This window comes from Saimiri boliviensis, chromosome 1 (genome assembly GCF_048565385.1).
Source record: "Saimiri boliviensis isolate mSaiBol1 chromosome 1, mSaiBol1.pri, whole genome shotgun sequence".
NCBI lineage: Eukaryota > Metazoa > Chordata > Mammalia > Primates > Cebidae > Saimiri > Saimiri boliviensis.
In genome coordinates, this window is record NC_133449.1 from 168,168,074 (window position 1) to 168,187,425 (window position 19,352).

Sequence of the window (19,352 nt, forward strand, 5' to 3'; positions counted from 1 at the left end):
ACTAAAACGGCTCTTGTCAAGGTCCCCAGTGGCCTCCATGCTGCTAAAGCCAAGGGAGATTTTCTGTTCTTGTTTCACGTGATTTCACTGGCAGCAGCTGACTTGGTCAGTCTCCTTTCTCCTTGATAAGGTCTCTTCGTTCGGCGTATGGGATTTCTTGCTTTTCCTCTGCCGCTCTGGAGGGAGGATGCTCCTTCTCAGTCCCTCTTTCTGTTTCTCCCTTTTCCCCTTTCTCCTCCGCCAGCTCTTTTTTTATTTTTTGAGATGCAGTCTCCCTCTGTTGCCCAGGCTGGAGTGCAGTGGCACAATCTCGGCTCACTGCAACCTCCTCCACCTCCTGGGTTCAAGTGATTCTCCTGCCTCAGCCTCCAGAGCAGCCGGGACTACAGGAGCATGCCACCACTCTCAGCTGTTTTTTTTTAAATTTATTTTTAGTAGAGACAGGGTTTCACCATGTTGCCCAGGATGGTCTCGATCTCTGATCTCCTGACCTCATGATCCACCTGCCTCCGCCTCCTGAAGTCCTGGGATTACAAGTGTGAGCCACCATGCCCTGCAGTATTTTTTTTTTTTTTTTTTTTTTTTTTTTTTTTTTTTGAGATGGAGTCTTGCTCTTGCTGCCCAGGCTGGAGTGCATTGGTGTGATCTGGTTCACTGCAACCTCCGCCTCCCTGGGTTCAAGTGATTTTCCTGCCTCAGCTTCCTGAGTAGCTGGGATTACAGGCATGCACCACCATGCCTGGCTAATTTTTTTGTATTTTTAGTAGAGATGGGGTTTCACCATGTTGGTCATGCTGGTCTTGAACTCCTGACCTCAGGTAATCTGCCTGCCTTGGCCTCCCAAAGTGCGGAGATTCCAGGTGTGAGCCACTGCGCTCGGCCTACCTCTTTCTTGTCTTTGCTCAACTTCATCCCTTCAAAGTGCCCACTGATAACACTCTATTCAATAAAGTTGGAACACCTCTTACCCTGTCCACCCTCTTCATTCCCCTCCCCCCCTTTTTTTGAGACAAGCTCTGCTCTATCACCCAGGCTGGAGTGCAGTGGTACGATCCTGGCTTACAGCAACCTCTGCCTCCCTGGTTTAAGTGATCCTCCCACCTCAGCCTCCTTAGTAGCTTGGACTATAGGTGTGTGCCACCATGCCTGGCTAATTTTTGTATTTTTAGTAGAGACAGGGTTTCTACTAAAACTCCTGATGTTAGCCAGGCTGGTCTCAAACTCCTGACCTCAAGCAATCATGCCTGTCTTGGTCTCCCAAAGTGTTGGGATTATAGGTGTGAGCCACCGTGTCCAGCCCTCAACACCTTTCTGAAGGCCTGTTTCCCCTGTGGTGCTTGTCATTGTTTGCAATATTATATACTTCACTCATTTACCACGTTTATTGTTTCTTCTCTCCTCCCACCCTCATTGGAAGCATGATTCAGGAGGGCAAGGTTGTTTGTGTTTTTTGTTTACTGATACGGCTCACCTAGAATAGTGCTAAGTACATGTAGGGTCTCAATATATATTTGTCGAATGAATGAATGAAGGAAGAAAGTATGACAATGTGGGAAGGGGTCTCCAATCAAAAAATGGGCTAGATGCTCGGTGCAGTGGCTTATGCTTATAATCTTAGCACTCTGGAAGGCTGAGGTAGGAAGACCACTTGAGATCAGGAGTTTGAGACCAGCCTGGGCAACACAGGGAAACCCTGTCTCTACAAAAAATTAAAAAATTAGCCAGGAGTGGTGGCATACACCTGTGGTCCCAGCCACGCGAGAGGCTGAGGCAGGAGGATCCCTTGAAGCCAGGAGTTTGAGGTTACAGTGAGCTGTGATCGCATCATTGCACTGTAGCCTGGATGACAGAGTGAGACCCCATCTCAAAATAAATAGCCTGGGCACTGTGGCTCGAGCCTGCCATCCCAGCACATTGGGAGGCTGAGGCAGGAGGATCTCTTGAGGCCAGGAGTTTGAGATCAGACTGAGCAACATGGCGAAACCCTGTGTCTACAAAAAATACAAAAATTAGCCAGGTGTGGTGGTGGGTGCCTGTAGTCCCAGCAACACAGGAGGCTGAGAGGTGGGAGGATCACCTGAGCCCAGGAGGTTGAGACTGCAGTGAAGAAAGATCGCTGCTGCTGGACTCCAGCCTGGGGGACAGAGCAAAACCCTACCTCACTTTATTAAAAATAAATGAATGAATAAATAAAAATTTTAAATGACTTAGGGTCAAGACAAGGTGGCTTTCTGGTATGCCCAGGTGTTGTGGACATTAGAGCTGTTTGCTGTGCAGCAGCTGTCCCCATTCTCCTGGAATGTTCCCGAATTTTCCCTTGGGACAAATCCCCTCCCACCATCAGTCAGTTCATGTGGATCGCCTAAGGCCAACTCCATCTTTAACTTCAAAGGGGTGGTGACTCTTGGTGACTCAGTGATTGGTTCAGGGCTGGGAGCATTTCACATTTTGCCATGTTGCCCAGGCTGGGCTGATGAGACTGAGTCCTAAGACTTCCGCTTTACTGCACTGCTGGGATGGGGGCGGCTTTTTTCCCTCAAAGCTGGAAAGAAGGTCAGACCTGCTTTAGCCGTCTTGATGCCTTTTTGGAAGAGCGTGCCTGGAAATGAAGGCAATGCAGAGGAACGCAGGGCTACAGATGTAGAGAAAGACCACATTCCAGAGCGTCTTCTGTGTTGCCTGACCTCCTCCTGAAGTTGACTTTCCATTTAGAGAAGCCCATTTTCACGGGTCAGTTTGAGTTGGGATTTGCCACTTGAAACCACTTCCCTCCCCAAGCTCCCGGACCGGGAGTGAGGAGGGGCTGGCTGGGGTCTGGGGATGTGTGGCTGCAGTGGTCATCCCAAGTGAGAGAGGCTGAGCACATGGAGGGCAGTCGCTCAGCAGTGCTGGATGGAGGGGGAGTGAACACAGATTGCCTTGGCCTTGTCACAGAAGCGCTCTGAAGCTGTCAGCGCAGAAGGACACGGGCACGAACAGGGGCAAACAGAGAGCTGTTTCCTGCCGCGCCTGAGCTGCAGCCTAAGCTGGGATGCATTCTGCCCAAGCTTGGGGTGGGAGTAGGAACGGGGAGACCACGTCCCTAGAGCTCACTCCTGAGCTCCCTCCGCCCCCGCCAACAGAAAGCCCAGTTCCAGCACACACCAGGAGGGGGGCCTGGGTTCTGCCACTTACTAGGGGTGCACTGGAGTAAGTCACTGAACTTTCTGAGCTAGTGTCCTCATAGGTAAAATGGGAATCATATCCACCTCATCGGACTGCTGTGAGGGTGAGATGAGGTCGTGCCTCCCAAGAACTCAGCACCGGTCTGGCTCACGGAACAGCCCCAGCAGCGGTCAGCTGCGCGATTGCAGTTTCTACAAACACCAGCAGGTGGCGCCCCGACCCCAAAAGAGCCCCCTTCGCTGGCCTTCCCAGCGCCGGGAGGGGCTGGGCGGGTCGGCCTCTTGGATCTCGGCCAGTTAGACCCCGACCTTCCCCGCTGCGGGGGGACCCGTACGTGCACTCCCCTCAATTCTCTGTAGTCTCTGGCTCAAGGAAGAGGGGGTTCTGGGTCACCATGGGGTAGTCGGGGAGTCTGTTTTCCATCCGTGTTGTGTAAGGGCACGGCCTGCGCAGACAGCCTGGGCAAAGTTGAGAAACTACCCGGCTTGGAGCGGATAGGAGACTTCCAGAGCGGGCGGGATCTCGACGCGGAGGCTGGTTGTTGAGTGCCTGAGGCTGGACTCGGGGCGCCACTGGGCCTGGTGCTTCGGCAGGGGGATGACCCATATGACCTGTATTCGCTTCCTTTCGGAGTGGGGGTGAGTGTGGCTGCACTTCGCCGAGGGCTCCAGGCAGTGCTGGGCCCTGGGACGCGGGGGCGCTGGAAATTCTGCGTCCGGCCAGCAGAAGGAGGCAGAGAGCCCCCCACTCTCCCATCCCCCGGCCTGGCCCGACTCCCCCAGCCCGAGCTCTCCCTGTGGGAACCTTCCCAGCTTGGCCGCTCCTCCTTCCCTGGGCAGGACTCGACATGTCCCGTGTCCCTTCATTTTTGGAAAAAGGCTTGCCCTCTTCTCTCCCGCCCAGCTTCTTGGAGGAGCCCGTGGGGTAAGGGGAGGGTCAGCTTCAACCCGAACTCAACCCTAACTCCGCTGCACCCCCCACTCCCTGGACCTCAGTGCGGGTGATGGGACCAGCTGGCCACTCTAATTCTAGCAGCTGCGAATTCCTGGGACAGGGTGGGGAGACCTCAACTAGGGTAGAGATTTGGAGGGGGCGCAAGGGGCTTCTACCCCTAACCCCCATCAACCCAGGCCTGGACGGCCAGCTGGACCTCCGGAAGCGGGGGCTGCCCACCCCATACCACCCCGGCCAGTTCCCGGCACTCTCCTGGACAGGCTCCCGGAAGCCCACAAAGGCCTTTAGATGCATTTCTGGGCCAGGCTCTGCCGGTGCCCCGGGCCGGCGGCCGGCTGGTTCTCGGCACTGCAAGTCCCTGGCACTCCTGTGGGGCTTTGTCCACGAGCTCTGGCCCCGTGCTGGCCAGGCCTTGTCCGCTGGGGGAGGGAGCGCACAGGCAGATCGCAGAGCTCGGGCAGTCTCCCTTTCTCCAGCCTGTGGCCTTACCCTCTTCCAGGTGACTGGCCCCTTACCTCAGCCTTGCTGGCCTCCATGGCCAGGGCTGTCCAGTGAGCAAGGAGTGTGAGTCCTCCCCAGCTCCCTCCCAGCTAACATGGGCACGGTGGGTCATGTTGTCTCCGTTTGCAGACCAGACCCAGGGCTCCAGGCATTCTTCCCAGACCTCAGTGGCTCTCTGCCCCGACTCCTGACTGCATGATTTCCCTACTATGGGCCCATCAGGGTCATGGCCAGGTGTGCGTTTGTCTCTGGCCACTCACTCATTCATTCATTCTTTGGTTCATTACTCTTTGGATACCAACTTCATGCAGGCCCTGGGCTCAGGGAGGAGTGGGGACTGAGAGAGGAGTGTGCAGGGTTCTTGCCCTCAAGGAGTGTCCAGTCCGGACAGTCACCACACAGTGTGACATGTGCTGTGATGGAGACAGACCTGCCCCATCTGGGGGAACCTCCTCAGAGAGGCCCTCCCTGAACAGCTGGGTGAAGCAGCCCTACCTGCCAGCCAGCTGTGGTCACACACCAGGTTTTGCTTGTTTGTGTGTTTCAAAGCCCTTCTAATATTTACAGATGATGTCTTCCTTTATTAAGGAAGGATTGCTAGAGCCTGGGAGGTCAAGGCTGTAGTGAGCCGAGATTGTGCCCCTGCCTGGGTATTCCTGTCTCTAAAAGAAAAACAAAAAGCAAAACAAAACAAAAACAAAGAAACCCACTCAACAACTAGGAACAGTGGGTACTCATTATATGAGGGCTTCACTAAATGCCCACTGGGTGCCAGGCACTGTTCTGGCCCCTGGGAATCTACAAGGAGGAGAGGGAAATTCTTCCTCTCATGAAGCCTATGGCCTAGGGATGGCAGCAGACCATTCCCAGAAAGGACAAGTAAGCATGTGGTATATAAATATGTGTTATGGAGGCAAAGAAGGAGGGGAAATGGGAGATGTGGGTGAGGAGAGGGTAGTATTTTAGAAGAGTGGTCAGAAAAGGTGAGATTGGAACCGAGAGCTGAAGGAAGTGAGGGGTGGGTGGTGCAGGTACCTCGGTGAGGGGGAGTGTTTTAAGCAGAGAGCAGCAAGGGCCCCGAGGTGGGAATGTGCCTGGTGCTTTGGAGGAACAGGGAGGGGAATAAGGTCAGAGGAGTGGTGGGGGCCAGATCTTGTGGGATTTTGTGGCTGGTGTAAAGACTTGGTTTGAGTCTGGGCGAGGTGGCTCATGCCTGTAATCCCAGCACTTTGTGAGGCCGTGGCAGGAGGATCACTTGATCTCAGGAATCTGAGACCAGCCTAGCCTTGTGGTCTTGACATTTACTGCAGAGACGAAGAGGAGGTCAGTTTGGGTTGGGTTAAGATGGAACTGCTCCTGGCCAGGTGCAGCGGCTCACACCTGTAATGCCAGCACTTTGGGAGGCTGAGGTGGGTGGACACCTGAGGTCAGGAGTTCGAGACCAACCTGACCAACATAGTAAAACCCCCTATCTACTAAAAATACAAAATTAGCTGGCTGTGGTGGTGCGCGCCTGTAATCCCAGCTACTTGGAAGGCTGAGGCAGAATTGCCTGAACTTGGGAGGCAGAAGTTGTGGTGAGCCGAGATTGTGCCATTGCATTCCAGCCTGGGCAACAAGACCAAAACTCTGTCTAAAAAAAAAAAAAAAGTGGAACTGTTCTTTGAAAATCCTGGTGGCAACTCCAGGTCAGCACTGGGGTATTGGGGTCTGACCTCAGGAGGAAAGGTCCAGGTTGGAGAATCACACACTGAAAAGCTTCAGGGTTTAGCTGGGCTTTGAAGCTGGGATGGGGTCATCACAGGCAAGAGTGAGATGGAATAGAAGGTAATGACCTCAACATGATAAAGGGCATTTATGAAAAACCCACAGCTAATAGTGTACTCAGTTTGCAGTGAGCCATGATCGTGCCACTGCACTATGCTGACCTGAGACCCTCTCTCTCTCTCTCTCTCTCAGAAAAAGAAAGAAAAAGAAAGAAAGAAAGAAGAGAAAGAAAGAAAAAGAAAAAGGCATCTCTTCCCGTGACAGATGCAGCCTTGCCTCAGGGCACACAGCATGGTGAGAGGAAAGAGCAGACTGGGTTTCAGCTACCTCTCCACCCTTTGTGTACCCAGCATCCTTGTGTGGTGCCCAACCTGCACATCTGTACTTGGCAACTGTGTTGACTTTGCTGAGTGGTGTCAATGGACTGTATAGGGAGACAAGAGCTAGACTGGAGTTTCTTTGAGAGAGAGGAATTGGAGACAGCACGGACAACTTTTTCAAGGAGCTTTGCTGTAATAGGTAAAACAAAATGGGACGGTAGCAGGGGAGTGGAGAGGAATTGGCCAAATGAGGGTGGGTGGAGGGCAAGGCATCCCAGGCAGAGAGCTTGCCTAAACAAAGGGAGATCACTAGACGTGGCTGAGGGCGTATGAGGGTGGGGGGGGGGTCCTAGGACATCAAATTTGAGGTGGGAAGTGTCAGGAGAGGGGATATAGACTAGGTGAATTGGGGCCTTTATCTTAGGGGTGTGGGGGTGCTGGGGGCAGAGACAGGTTCCAGCAGAGCTGAGAACACAGTAGGTGCTCACTGAGCTCTCTGGGATTGGCCTGGGGAATCTCTACCCAGGCGCCCCTCCTGGGCATCAGGGTCCCAGTTGGAAGATGGAGAATTGGGTGTTTTAGGGGCCCTCTAAGTCAAGCCTCTTCTGGGTTGGACTCAAATGAGTCCCTCCAGTTGGTGGGTCTATCTGTCCCTGCCCAGGGTGCTGACCATGCCCAATGCAGCTGCCCCCCCCCCATACCTTTTGTACTCTCCTGGGGACCAGTCAAGAGCCTTCCTATGAGACCTCCTCAGTTGAGAAGGCGGGGTGGGGGAGGAAAGGGAGGTCATTTGGAGGAACAGGGAGAAGCTGCCCATTTTTCTTTCCCTTGAGGAATGAAACCATAGTCTATTCTGGCTCCTGGGTAGGGGGATGCTGACCCTGCTGTCTTTTCCCTTCCCTCCCTCCCTTCCTTCTTTTCTTTTCCTTCCCTCCTTTCTCTCTTTCTTCTCCCTTCCTTCTTTTCTTCCTTTTCCCTTTCTTTCTTTCTCTTTCTCTCTTTCCCTCCCTCCCTCCCTCCCTCCCTCCCTCCCTCTCTCTCTGTCTCTCTGTCTCTCTCTCTCTCTCTCTCTCTCTCTCTCTCTCTCTCTCTCTCTCAGTCTTGCTCTGTCACCTAGGCTGGAATGTAGTGGCTGGAATGATCTTGCCTCGCTGCAACCTCCACCTCCCAGGTTCTAGTGATTCTCTTCCCTTCTCTTCCCTCAGCCTCCCCAGCATCTGAGATTACAGGAATGCATCACCATGCCTGGCTAATTTTTGTATTTTTAGTAGAGATGGGGTTTCACTATGTTGGCCAGGCTGGCCTCAAACTCTTGACCTCAAGTGACGCAGCCTGCTTTGGCCTCCCAAAGTGCTGGGATTATAAGCCTGAGCCACCTCGCCCAGAGGGACCTTCCTTCTTCTTCTTCTTTTTTTTTTTTTTTTTTTTTTTTGAGACGGAGTCTTGCTTTGTCACCAGGCTGAAGTGCAGTGGGGCAATCTCATCTCACTGCAACCTGTGCCTCCCGCTTCAAACAATTCTCCTGCCTCAGCCTCCCGAGTAGCTGGGACTACAGGTGCGTGCCACCATGCCCAGCTAATTTTTGTATTTTTAGTAGAGACGGAATTTCACTATATTGGCCAGGGTGGTCTTGATCTCCTGACCTTGTGATCCGCCCACCTTGACCTTTTAAAGTGCTGGGATTACACGCTTGAGCCACCACACCCAGCTGACCCTGCTTCTTTGAAGAGGTGAAAGTAACCACAAGGAACAGTAACAATACTCCCTCTCCAGTGTCCTCTGGCACCCAGAGCACTCACACAGAGCCCACCTGTGGCCTCCAGACAGCCCTCTGAGCCCCTGGGATCTAGTTCCACTTGACGGAGGGGAAAGGAAGGTCCAGGAAAGGGTATAGCTGCCCATAGCCACACAGCTAGAAAGTGGAGGCGACTGGACTAGAACCTGGATCTTCTTCCCCCTGCCACAGGCTCTTGGAGCTACAAAGGACAGGGGGCAGATCTGGGGCCAGAGACTAGGTTCTTTGTGCCAGCTGGGAGCAGGTTAGCCGGAGAGACAGCTGTGTCTGCCTTTCCCCTTTCCCTGTTATTGCCTTCTATATAACTTATTAAGCCAGACCGAGTGTTAGGTGCTGAGGATATACTGTGAACCCTTCAAGGGGCTCAGAGTCCATCTGGTGGACAGCGATTAAATAATGCATTCCATGAGTAAGTCATCATTACAGTTGGAATAGCCATGGGCTGTTGAGGGCATCTGTGTGCCAGGTCTTGAGCACATCAGCTCTTTTGGTCCCCATCCTAGCCCCACAAGAGGGGGCCTGCTACCATCCTCGTTGGGCAGATGAGGAAGTAGGAGCCCAGAAAGGTGGTCCAGCTGTGACTTGAGGCCGTGGGTGCCAAGGGTGGGGAGTGTAGAATCTAAGCCCTGCCACGTGCACTTCTCTCCACAGCCCGTGCTGGCCGCCACCCGTCTCTGACTTCAGGTAGCAGAGCGCAGGGGGGTAGAGTGCAGGACAGCAGGGAAGCTAAGCTCCTTCTGTGCCCTTTAAGATCCCGGGCACCTGTACAGAGAGTGGCTCCCTTGTTTGTGGGCTCTGTGGTTGTGGTCTGAGTGCCCTCTTAATTGGCCAGCTGTGCCCACAGGTTTAGGTCTCCTGGGACCATGAGCAAGTGACTTATGCTCTCAGAGCCTCAACTTTCTCATCTGTAAAATGGGTTGTAGGATTGTTTTGAAAGTTAAATATGACACACGAAGAGCCCTTGGTAGATCCATGGTTGTTAGGGACGTCACCATGGTTGATGAAGTCCCAGCTCCAGCTGTTACCCAGCTTGAAGAGAGGGAGACTAAGCACAGCTCAGACTCCACAGTTCCAATTGCTGCCACCCTAAGAGGTCAGCAGATTCTCTTCCTCCTCCCTAAGAAGAGTCCATGTCTGTGTGTTCATGGGTAGAAAGAAGGTCAGAGAAGCCTCCATAGAGGAAGAGGCATTTAAGGAGGAATCTGAGGGTCCAGTAGGAGGTCACTGAGCACAGCAGGATCAAGGCCCCACTGGGCAGGGTGTGGATGGTCTGTGGAGGTCTGGAAGTGGAAGCAGCTGGGTGTGGTGACCATCCCCAGGGGCTGGAGACGGGGAGAGGGGTAGAAAGTGGCCTCCTGTGGCAGGGCCTGTCTCTATCCTGACTTGCTTTCACCCAGGCACTGGGCCTGCTCCCCTCTCTCTCCTTAGATCCCTGTGGGTGGGGCCCCTTTATTGCCACTCAGAGAGGTGGACTCTTACTCCGCAGGTGCTTCACAGCCAGGAAGTTGTTAATGTCCAGTCCAGGTACAGGTGGTCAACCCTCTTCTTCAGGTAGGGTCCTGGGGTGAGCGGTGGGCATCAGGGCCCTGACTTGCCCTGGGAGAGACACCGTGGGACAGGTGCCTTGGGAGATGGTTTTCTCCACCCTGGGCCCCCTCTGTCTCTCCCTTGATCTCTTTATATCTGCCTAGGGTGACTTCCCCTTGACCTGGCACTGGGATTGCGTTCTTGGTTGGACTCACCTCTCACCTCCGCCTCCCTCAGGGTCTCTTTTGTCTCTCCTCTCTCCTGCATCCTCCCTTCCCACTCTGTCCTGAGTGCCCCTTCTCATCCCACGGCTCAGGTCTCCATCCCGTCTGTCTCTAGGTCTCAGGGGCTCAGTCTTCCTCTCTCAGATCCTTCACCTTGGCCCCCTGCACTCCCTGCTCCTCCCTTGGCAGGGTCTCCAGGGGACTGGCCGTGTGTCGGGGGACTGTTGGGGCAGGGGTCATTCCCTGAACAGACCGTGGGAGGAGGGCAAGCCCCTTCCTTCACCTCGAGGGCCTGGCGGGTCCCGAGGGCTCAGGTTCTGGGCCGCAGGGTCCTGCCTGGGGGGCGGAGATGGTTGCTTCTGGCCAGGGATTCGGGGACTGCCGGGGCCCGGCGGGGCTAGGAAGGGGCGGAATCTCGGGCGCTCCCCTCCCCCACCTTCTTAAAGGGCCCACGCGGGGCGGGGCGAGACAGGATGGGCCGCGCCCTCCCCGGCAGGTTCGGAGTCCCGGGGCGAGCGGTGCGCGGCCAGCGGGCTGGACTGGGGCCCGCGCTCCCTTCCCGGCTCCGCTCCCGCCGCTCGCGCGCCCGCAGTGCCCCCGCCCTTCCCCGCCCTTCCCGCTCCTCCCTCCTCCTCCTCCTCCTGCTCCTGCTCGCGGCTCCGCTCCCTCCCTCCTGCCGTCCGTCCCCCTCGCTCAGCCTCTCCACACCGCGGCTCCGGCACCTGAAGGGACGCGGGCGGGCGCGGGCAGCTCCGACCGGCGGCGGCGGGGCGGGACGGGCAGCCCGGCGGCCTCCGATGGCCCCACCGTGAGAGGCCGGACCCGCGGCGGGGACCAGCAGCGGTGAGTGGGGCCGCGGAGCTCCGGGACCCGCCCCTCCCCGCTGGTGGCCAGGCCGGGGCGGGAGCGGCCGGGGAGGGGGCCGCGTGCGGAGTGGGGGGCGCCGCCCTCGCCCTCGGTGCCCGCCCGGGTCCGCTAACAAAGCTGCATTTCCAGATCAATTCCGCGGCGTCTGGAGCATCCGAAGGATACGGTTGTCATGGAGATGGGGCCGAGCGAGGAAGCCCGGGCTGGCCGGGTCTGGGCAGGGAAGAGGGGGCGCCGCGGGCGAGCCCGAGCCCAGCCTGAGGGAGGAGGGTGGGGGCTGCCGGCCCGATTGTCTCCCGGCTCCGCCGCCCGCTCCCCTCTCACCGCTTTTGTATAATCTGGGGGTACGCGTGTGCGTGGGGTGTGCTAGTGGCAGCCTGGTGGCCGGAGATCGGGGTGTTGGGTGCCGGGGCCTGCCGGCAGCCGCCTTCACGAGGCTGCAGCTTTGAGGATTTATTTCTGTTTCCAGTTTCCCAACTTTGACAGCCCGGCTAGGCGGCCAGGCCTTCCCGGCTCCGCCGCTAGAGCGGGGGCTCGCACGGGGGCGTGGCAGGCAAGGCCGAGGAGGCAAATAATGGCTGAGGCAGCAGCGGGAGGGAGGGGTCCCAGGAGCCGGCTGCTGGGGCTGGGTGGAGAAGGAGTCCAGATTGGGGACCACCCTGCCCAGCGGGCCCCCTCCTCAGAGGAGGTATTCAGACTTCTGCTGTTCTAGAGGATCCAGGGGCTCCCTGGAATGATCACTGGGGACATTGTTTTTGCATAGGCCCAGGGGGCCACTGTCTTAAGCCCACCCCTTTGTCTTGGGGCCATCTTGGGGGGCCCAGGAAGAGAACCCGGAGCAGAAGCAGCAGTCACAATGGAAGAGGGCCTTAGACTCCTGGCAGCCTCGGGATAAGCCAGGTTGAGCTTGATGGGGATGGGGACAGGGCTCAGGGTTTGGCCAGGGCAGGTGAGTGGCCTGGGTTTGGACTTTCCTGGATTCCCCAGCTCCTTTTTCTAGATCCTACAGACAAGAGCTGCTTAATGGGGGTGGCAGTGGGCACTGGGCTGGGACTGCCTCCAAACCCAACCTGTGGCCCTGAGCAGATGCAGTTATTCTGTCCACCCTCTCCCCAGGAGGTTAGGAACCTGCCTCCCAGGGAAGCTCCAAGTTCTGTGACCTGGGATCTCCGAATCAGTAAAATGTGCCTGCTGTTCTTCTAGCAGCCCCTTTCCCCAATATATGGTGGGAGGCAGTGGATTTTGAGTGGGGCTACTGCAAAGTTTGGTCCTGGTGGAAACGTAGCAGTCCCTAGGATTTGGCCAGAGCCCCCAGAAGATTCCCACCCAATGGGGTGAGTAGGTGGGTGTGGCCCAGCTAAAGGAGAATGACTAGGTTGTCCTCGGAAGGCCTCCCTCACTGGTGCCTCTTGCAAGGTTGAAGTCTCAGTGCTTGGGTGAATTGTACCCTGCAGCCCAGGGATCCCCAGAGACATCTCCCTCCTGCAGCTTGTCCTGACCTGACAACTATGGGGTGCACGCTCCACAAGCAGACCTGACCAGTAGTGCCTCCCAGGGTCTTCCCTGAAGGGAGGGGGCAAAGCTAGCTGAAAACAGTGACTTCCTGCTCTAGACAGGACTGAGAGAGAGAGAGAGAGAGAGAGAGTGGCTTGGGGCATTACCTCACCCAGCTTCCATATATGGAGCATAGTCGCCAAGTACCCTTGTAGCATAACTGTCTTTAGAGGGAGACACTACCATTATTCCCATTTTATGATGGAGTTGTTTGTTCAAAGTTCCCTGGTTAGTAAGTGGCAGAGTGAGGGTTTGCACTTGGCCACAACTGTCTGATACTCAGACCTATGTCCCCATCCTCATCCTCTTCTGCCTTGGAGATACAATTTAGGAGGGAGGTGGGAGGTGGGACAGAGTGCCTCTCCATCTGGGCAAGGGAGTGACCTTGGGAAAAACAAGCACTAAGCTAGAGTTTCCTAGGGAGGTGGGATCAGGCATTCCTATTCCGGACGTTGGCTTGCAGGAGATCAACACTGCCTCTCGCGACAGACGATGCTCTAGACCTCCTTTGCCAGATGGTCTTTTCCAGGAAAATCTGTTTTGAGCGGCATCTTATGTCTGAGGCTCCGTATTTAGACTGGCTCTCCGAACAGGAGGATACACTTAGGCTGTCGCCCCTAGAGTGGTGTTTGGGGGTTGGGTAGGCTTGGGGCCAGACCTGGCTCCTTGCCACAGCTCAGTGGAGGGATTAAGGGCCCATGTTCCTGCCCTGGTCTCCCTGGGGCCGGCTTGTTTTCCTTGTCCCTCTAAGCCGGTTTGCCCACAGGTGAGTCTGTTTCCTCAGGATCTGGCCTCTTTTTTAGGTGGTAAGCCACTCCAGCGCTGTGCCTGCCTGGTCTGCCGTGACTCAAGCGTCCAGCCCAGGGCTAGCTCACAGCCCTCCTTGCCCAGGTTTGTGGGCTGCCCCAGGGAAGGAATGTCTTCTCCTCTGACTCCCGCCCCCAAATCCCAGCCCCCTGAGCTCCCCTCTTTGGAATGTCTCCCTCCACTCCCTTTCTTCTCCCACCTTACTTTTTATCTTTTCAAAGCTGATAATATGGTGAATACCACCAACATACCCTTCACCTGGAGACCTAGATTTGCCAACTGTTAACATTTTGCCCCACTTGTTTCTCTCTGTCTTTCTCTCAACCTTTTGAAAGTAAGTTGCCAACATTATAGCACTTCACTTTTAAATATTTCAGCATGAATTTCCTGAGACAGGGACATTTTTCTACAAAAAGACTATATTGTTGTCATACCCAAGCTTATGATGAGAAGTGATATCCAGTTTAACCTAGCATGTAGTCCGTATTTACATCTCTAATTGTCTCAGTAATGTTCTTTGTAACTGTTTTTTTTTATTTTTTTTTGAGACGGAGTTTTTGCTCTTGTTACCCAGGCTGGAGTGCAATGGCGTGATCTCGGCTCACCACAACCTCCGCCTCCTGGGTTCAGGCAATTCTCCTGCCTCAGCCTCCCGAGTGGCTGGGATTACAGGCATGCGCCACAATGCCCAGCTAATTTTTTGTATTTTTAGTAGAGAAGGGATGTCACCATGTTGACCGGGATGGTCTCGATCTCTTGACCTCGTGATCCACCCACCTCGGCCTCCCAAAGTGCTGGGATTACAGGCGTGAGCCACCGCGCCCAGCCCTTGTTTTTTTTTTTTTTTTTTAATTTGATCATGGAACTTACATTGCATTTAGTTATTATGGCTCTTTAGTGTTTCAATCTGGATGAATCCCTGGCTTTTAAGAAAATTTTTAAATGACATTGTTAATTTTGAAGGCTTGTGGTGTGTTTCACATTCTGGATTGGTCTTTTTGCTTACTCATGATTAGATTCAAGTTAAACATTTTTGGGCAAGAATATCCCATAGATGATGTCATGTCCTTCTCCGTGCATGATATCGGAGAATGCATGCACCTGTTATTTGCTTGTTCTGTAGTAGGTGGCACTAAGTTAGGTCACTTGGCTCAGGGGTCCCTGTATTTCAATTCTGTTCCTCCCCCTTCTTTACCTCCAAAAGCTTAATCTGTGTACCAGGTCAGCAAATCTGACTGAACCCCTATATCAGACCAGATGTTGGAGAATGGAAAGGCCGACAGAGACCTTCGGGGAGCTTGCAACCTCAGGGTTGGGGGTGGAGGAGCTGCTGCTCAGACCTGTGCTGTTGGTGGGGGAGAGGGGAGGCCCAGAGAAAGTAGTAAGAGGCACAGCAAGGGGAGAGGGCATGGGGGGCCAGACAGGAAGGCAGGCTCAGGTCACAGCTAGCCTGGAATGTGGGATGATGGGCTGGCCTTTTCCCCAAGGGCACTTCAAAACCACTGAAAGGTTTTGAAGAGGGGATGTTGGGGCAGTTTTGAGTGTTGGAAAGGCACTCTGAGGAGTATAAAGTGGGGCTGGCTGGGCCACTACATGGGAAAGAGATCAGCCAGGAGGCTGTGGCAGCACCCAGCACAAGACACAGGGGACTGGATTGGGGCTGCTGTGTGTGGTGCACAGAGGGAGTGGAGTTATGTGGTTTGGTGACTCTGCTGGGATGGTGTTGCCGGTGGGAGATGGGAGAAGGGGATGGAGCTGGGAGAGATTTAGGAAGCAGAATGGACAGGCTCTTGTGTCTGATTAGAGGTGGGAAAGTGGGAAAGATGAGCTCATGCAGTGGCTTGGGAAGGGAGATGGAGGCTGTGGTTTTGAGTGTGTGAGGTCTGAAGTGCTTTCCAGGCCAGAGTAATGGTATCTGGGAAGTTGATTTGGTGGTGACCACCTGTGGCCCCCTTGCAGAAGCTCATTTTGAGATGGGGACAGAAAGAAGAGCCACACATAACCCACAGCAGGGAATGGACGAACGGTGGGCTTCAGGCACCAGCATAGAGGGGACTGAGCAGGGCTAGGCCAGCTCAGATGGCAGCTGCCCCTGTGGAAGTCAGGATAATCCTGCCACTAACTTGCAGACCCCAATACCCTTACCTCATTTTGCTTCTTCATATTTGCCTGGCAAAACCCCAACGCTGGTTAAATCCAATGCCTGACCCATCCCATGCCTGCACGTGCAGCTGACTGGGGCTGAGCAAAACCACTGCCCTGACTGTTCTCACTTTCAGTCCAAGCCCATGAACACTGAACTTCAAGTGGGTCCTTAGTGCAGTCCAGCAGGCACAGCACAGGTTCTGAGGTTGTCGCCTCTCCCCCTGCTAGATGACTCTTTCACACTTGCTCTTTGTGTGTGTGTGTGTAGAGATGGGGTCTCACTATGTTGCCAGAGCTGGTCTTAAACTCCTGACCTCGAGTGATCTGCTCTCCTCAGCTTCCTAAAGTACTGGGATTATGGGCATGAGCAATTGCACCTGGGCCCCACTTGCTCTTCTACCCTCACCCCCTAGTCCCTCCCATCCTTCCTTTCGGCGGATCATCTTTGAGAAAATATAAGCAGTTAGAGAGTCCTGAGGCTCCCAGAGCCACACTCACCTGTCGGCCAGCATCTGCACTCACTGCTGTGCTTTCTCCTGTCTCTGTGGGCGAAGTGTCCCTGCTCCTGGTTAAGACCACCCCTCTACTTGTGCAGAGATCATGGCCCCTTGTGCCTGCTTTAGAACATCACTCCAGCAGGGCCCCTGCCTGTATCATCGGATCCTCCCCTCTGCTAGAGCATCCCATCAGCAGATATCTTGCTGTTATTTCTTCTGTGTTAAAAATGATTCTGGCTGGGCGTGGTGGCTCATGCCTGTAATCCCATCACTTTGGGAGGCTGAGGCAGGTGGATCACCTGAGGGTCAGGAGTTCAAGACCAGCCTGGCCAACATGGCAAAACTCCATCTCTACTACAAATATGAAAATTATCCAGGTGTGGTGGCGGGCACCTGTAATCCCAGCTACTTGGGAGGCTGAGGTGACAATTGCTTGGAGGTTGCAGTGAACTGAGATTGCATCACTGTACTCTAGCCTGGATGACAGAGAGAGACTCCATCTCAAAAAAAGAAAAATGGTTCTCTTGTCTTCCCCAGCCATCTACTGCTGCGTCTCTCTCTTCCCCTTTGCAGAGAAACTCCCCGGAAGGGTTGTCTAGACTCGCTGTCTCCACATCCTATCCTCCCGCTCCCTGTTGACTCAACCACTCTTATTGGGCTTTCTCCCCTTTCACTCCACTGACCTCTCCTCTCAAGATCATCAGTAATGTTCCTGTTGCTGCAGCCAGTGGCCAATTCTCAGTCTCGTCGGCAGGAGTAGACACATCCAATCTCCCTCTTCCTTGAAATACCTTCCTTGGCTTCCAGGACACCCATTCTGTTTTCCTCTTACCTTGTGGGTTGCTCCTTCGCCTCCTTTGCTGGTTCCTCTTCTGTCTCTCCCATCTTGATATCAGGGTGCCCCAGCACTCACCCTGCACAGGATCTCTCCTCTGTCTCTGCTCCTCCGTACAGATCTCATTCAGTCTTGTGGCTTTAAGTACTACCTATGTGCTGCCAGCCCCCAAATTTAAATTCCAAGTCTTAACCTCTCCTGCAAGCTCCAGTAGCCTATGCAGCATTTCAGCTGTCCTGCCTGCTAGACACCCCACCTCGACTTGCCCCCATCTTCCTCCCCACACCTGCTCCACCCAGGTTCCCTTCTTGAGCGGCAACTCCATCCTTCTAATTGCTCAGAGCACAAATGTTGGCGTCACTCTCGGGTCCCCGCTCTCTCCTGCCCCATGTACAGCCTGTGGCTAGGTGAGGCTTTAGAGTTCCTGACCTCCCTTCAGCAGGCCATGAGAGAGAGGAGGGGACAGTTAAATGGACCGGCACAGCCCCTTTCACACCTGCTTACTTCATCCCACATGCTTTTATCAAGGAGGCCACAACCTTCAGACCCTGAGCTGAAGTCCTAAAGAGAAAAGACTGGACAGGGAAGAGGAGGGAGGGGAAGGGAGGACTCGGTTGGGGAGGAGTGAAGAGAAGCTACATAACACAGAGATTGGGGAGGGGATGGGGAGGAAGGCCACAGCAGGAGAGGCAGAGAGGGAGAGGAGTTGGGGGCGTGGATGGAGAATGTGAGGACCTAGAGGGTGTGGGGTATGTGAAAACAGTGCAGAGAGAAGGGAGGAGGAAGCTTCTTGGTTTATGTCTCTTGGCTGTGGAAGCAGCCTGGGGGTGGCTGCTCAGATGCTGAGCTCCCTCAGTGCTGCCTCTGCCCAGGTGTTTCATCCGAGGCTGCGCTGGTTGGGAGGACTTGCACTTGGTCAGTCCGCTGTAGCTCTCAGGATTCAACTCTCAACCCACAGGCTCAGGCTAATCTATGGGCTCCATGAGCCTGTGGGCTGAAGCAGCGTGAATCCAGTGCCCTCTGAAGTTTGAGGAAGGTGGCACAGTGGTCAGTCTGGCTATGGAGTTTCCTGACCAGGACAGCTTAGTCCTTTGTGGTTCCTGCTAACTGAGGGTTCACCCCGTAGAGAAGGAAGTCAGTGGGCGTAGAGTCACCAGCTATAAACATAATTTGAAATTTAACAGCAGACATTGTGGATTTCATTAGTGTTAAGGGCTCTTCAACCAGCATGCAGATGTATGCAAATTATAAGCAAATGAAGGTGTCAATTGGCTGGGTTTTGGGGGGAGAAGCAAGCTGGGAGATGTCCAGGAATGACCTTTGTGGATCGAGGCCCAACAGCCCCTGAGAATCCCAGCAAAGCACATGCAGATAAGATGCAAATGTGCACGCAGCCCCAGGGACTTCTGCCTGCCTGACTGTGAGAACAGGAGCCCAAGGCAAGGTCTGGTTCCCTGGTGGCCACACTGAGAGAAGGAAAGCAGGTGGGGGCTGGTCATCACTCTAAACTGGCACTATCTGAAAAGGATGGGCATCTTTAAGGGAGTCCTAGGTTCCTGGCTCTTGCCGTACACTCGTGTGCCCTGAGATGGAAAGGTAGGAGTGAGCCTGGCTTTGGGTGTGAGCATTGGGAGGGCAGGACAGTAGGGACCTCGGTTGCCTTGGGAAATGGAGGGGGTGTCCTCTCTGGCCACCCTTCTGGCACCAAGGGAGTCCTTCATTGCTTCTACCCTCAGGCTGGGCTTCTGAAGCCCCTGCGTCAGAACTCGCTCTGACGGCTGCCAGGGATGAATATCCACTGGCTGCCGGCTGAGTGGCCTCTGCTGTGTGCTGCTGTCCTGGGCATGGCATCCTTGGGGATAGCCAGCTGGGTTCCCTGCAGCCCCTAAAAGGTTCTGAGAGGCAGCAGCCCACCCTTGAGCACTGAACACATGCCATCTCCTTTAGTCCTCACAGGTGCCTTGTGAGGACAAAAGCTGTTGGCACCCCTTTTATGCAGGAGGACACCGAGCTCAGACAGTTGAGCAGTCTGCCTGAAATCACACAGCTTGTGGGTAGCAGAGCTTGGATTTGGAGCCTGGTCTTTCTGAGCATACAGGTAGGGGCACTGACCCGCTCTCCTGGACTGTCCCAGTCTGAGGCCCTTGTCTCAGCACAAGGCAGTCCAAGTTGGGAAGACCAAGTGGGTTAGGAGGGTTTAGGGTCACTTTGGAGTGTGGAATCCAGGAAGTTCCTGAGGCTCCTTGGTGGGCATCCCTTCAAAATTATCCTAGGCATCTCCCTGGGCAGTTGGGATGTGAGGGAGGCTGGCCTGGGATTAGGGAGGGGGCCTGGAGCTCTTGGAGATGGGAAGACCCTTAACTCTAGGCCTCTTGGTTGGCAGAGACTACAAGG

The 19,352-nt window shown here is 54.7% G+C and overlaps 1 protein-coding gene across 6 annotated transcripts in view; it reads left to right on the top strand.

The window, feature by feature from the left end:
- Positions 1 to 19,352, top strand: part of PSD2 (pleckstrin and Sec7 domain containing 2) — an 89,253-nt gene that overhangs the window by 30,854 nt on the left and 39,047 nt on the right. The window contains exons 1-2 of one of the 6 annotated variants that reach the window (XM_074380272.1): positions 3,657 to 3,803; positions 6,580 to 6,906. In XM_074380272.1, the coding sequence (XP_074236373.1) occupies positions 6,807 to 6,906 (100 nt within the window). In that variant the 5' untranslated portion in view covers positions 3,657 to 3,803; positions 6,580 to 6,806. Of the gene's footprint in view, positions 1 to 3,656; positions 3,804 to 6,579; positions 6,907 to 10,757; positions 11,097 to 11,307; positions 11,332 to 17,714; positions 19,057 to 19,352 lie in introns of those variants that run through there. The other 5 variants (XM_010344462.3, XM_074380258.1, XM_039468281.2 and 2 more) reach the window with 5 other exon arrangements.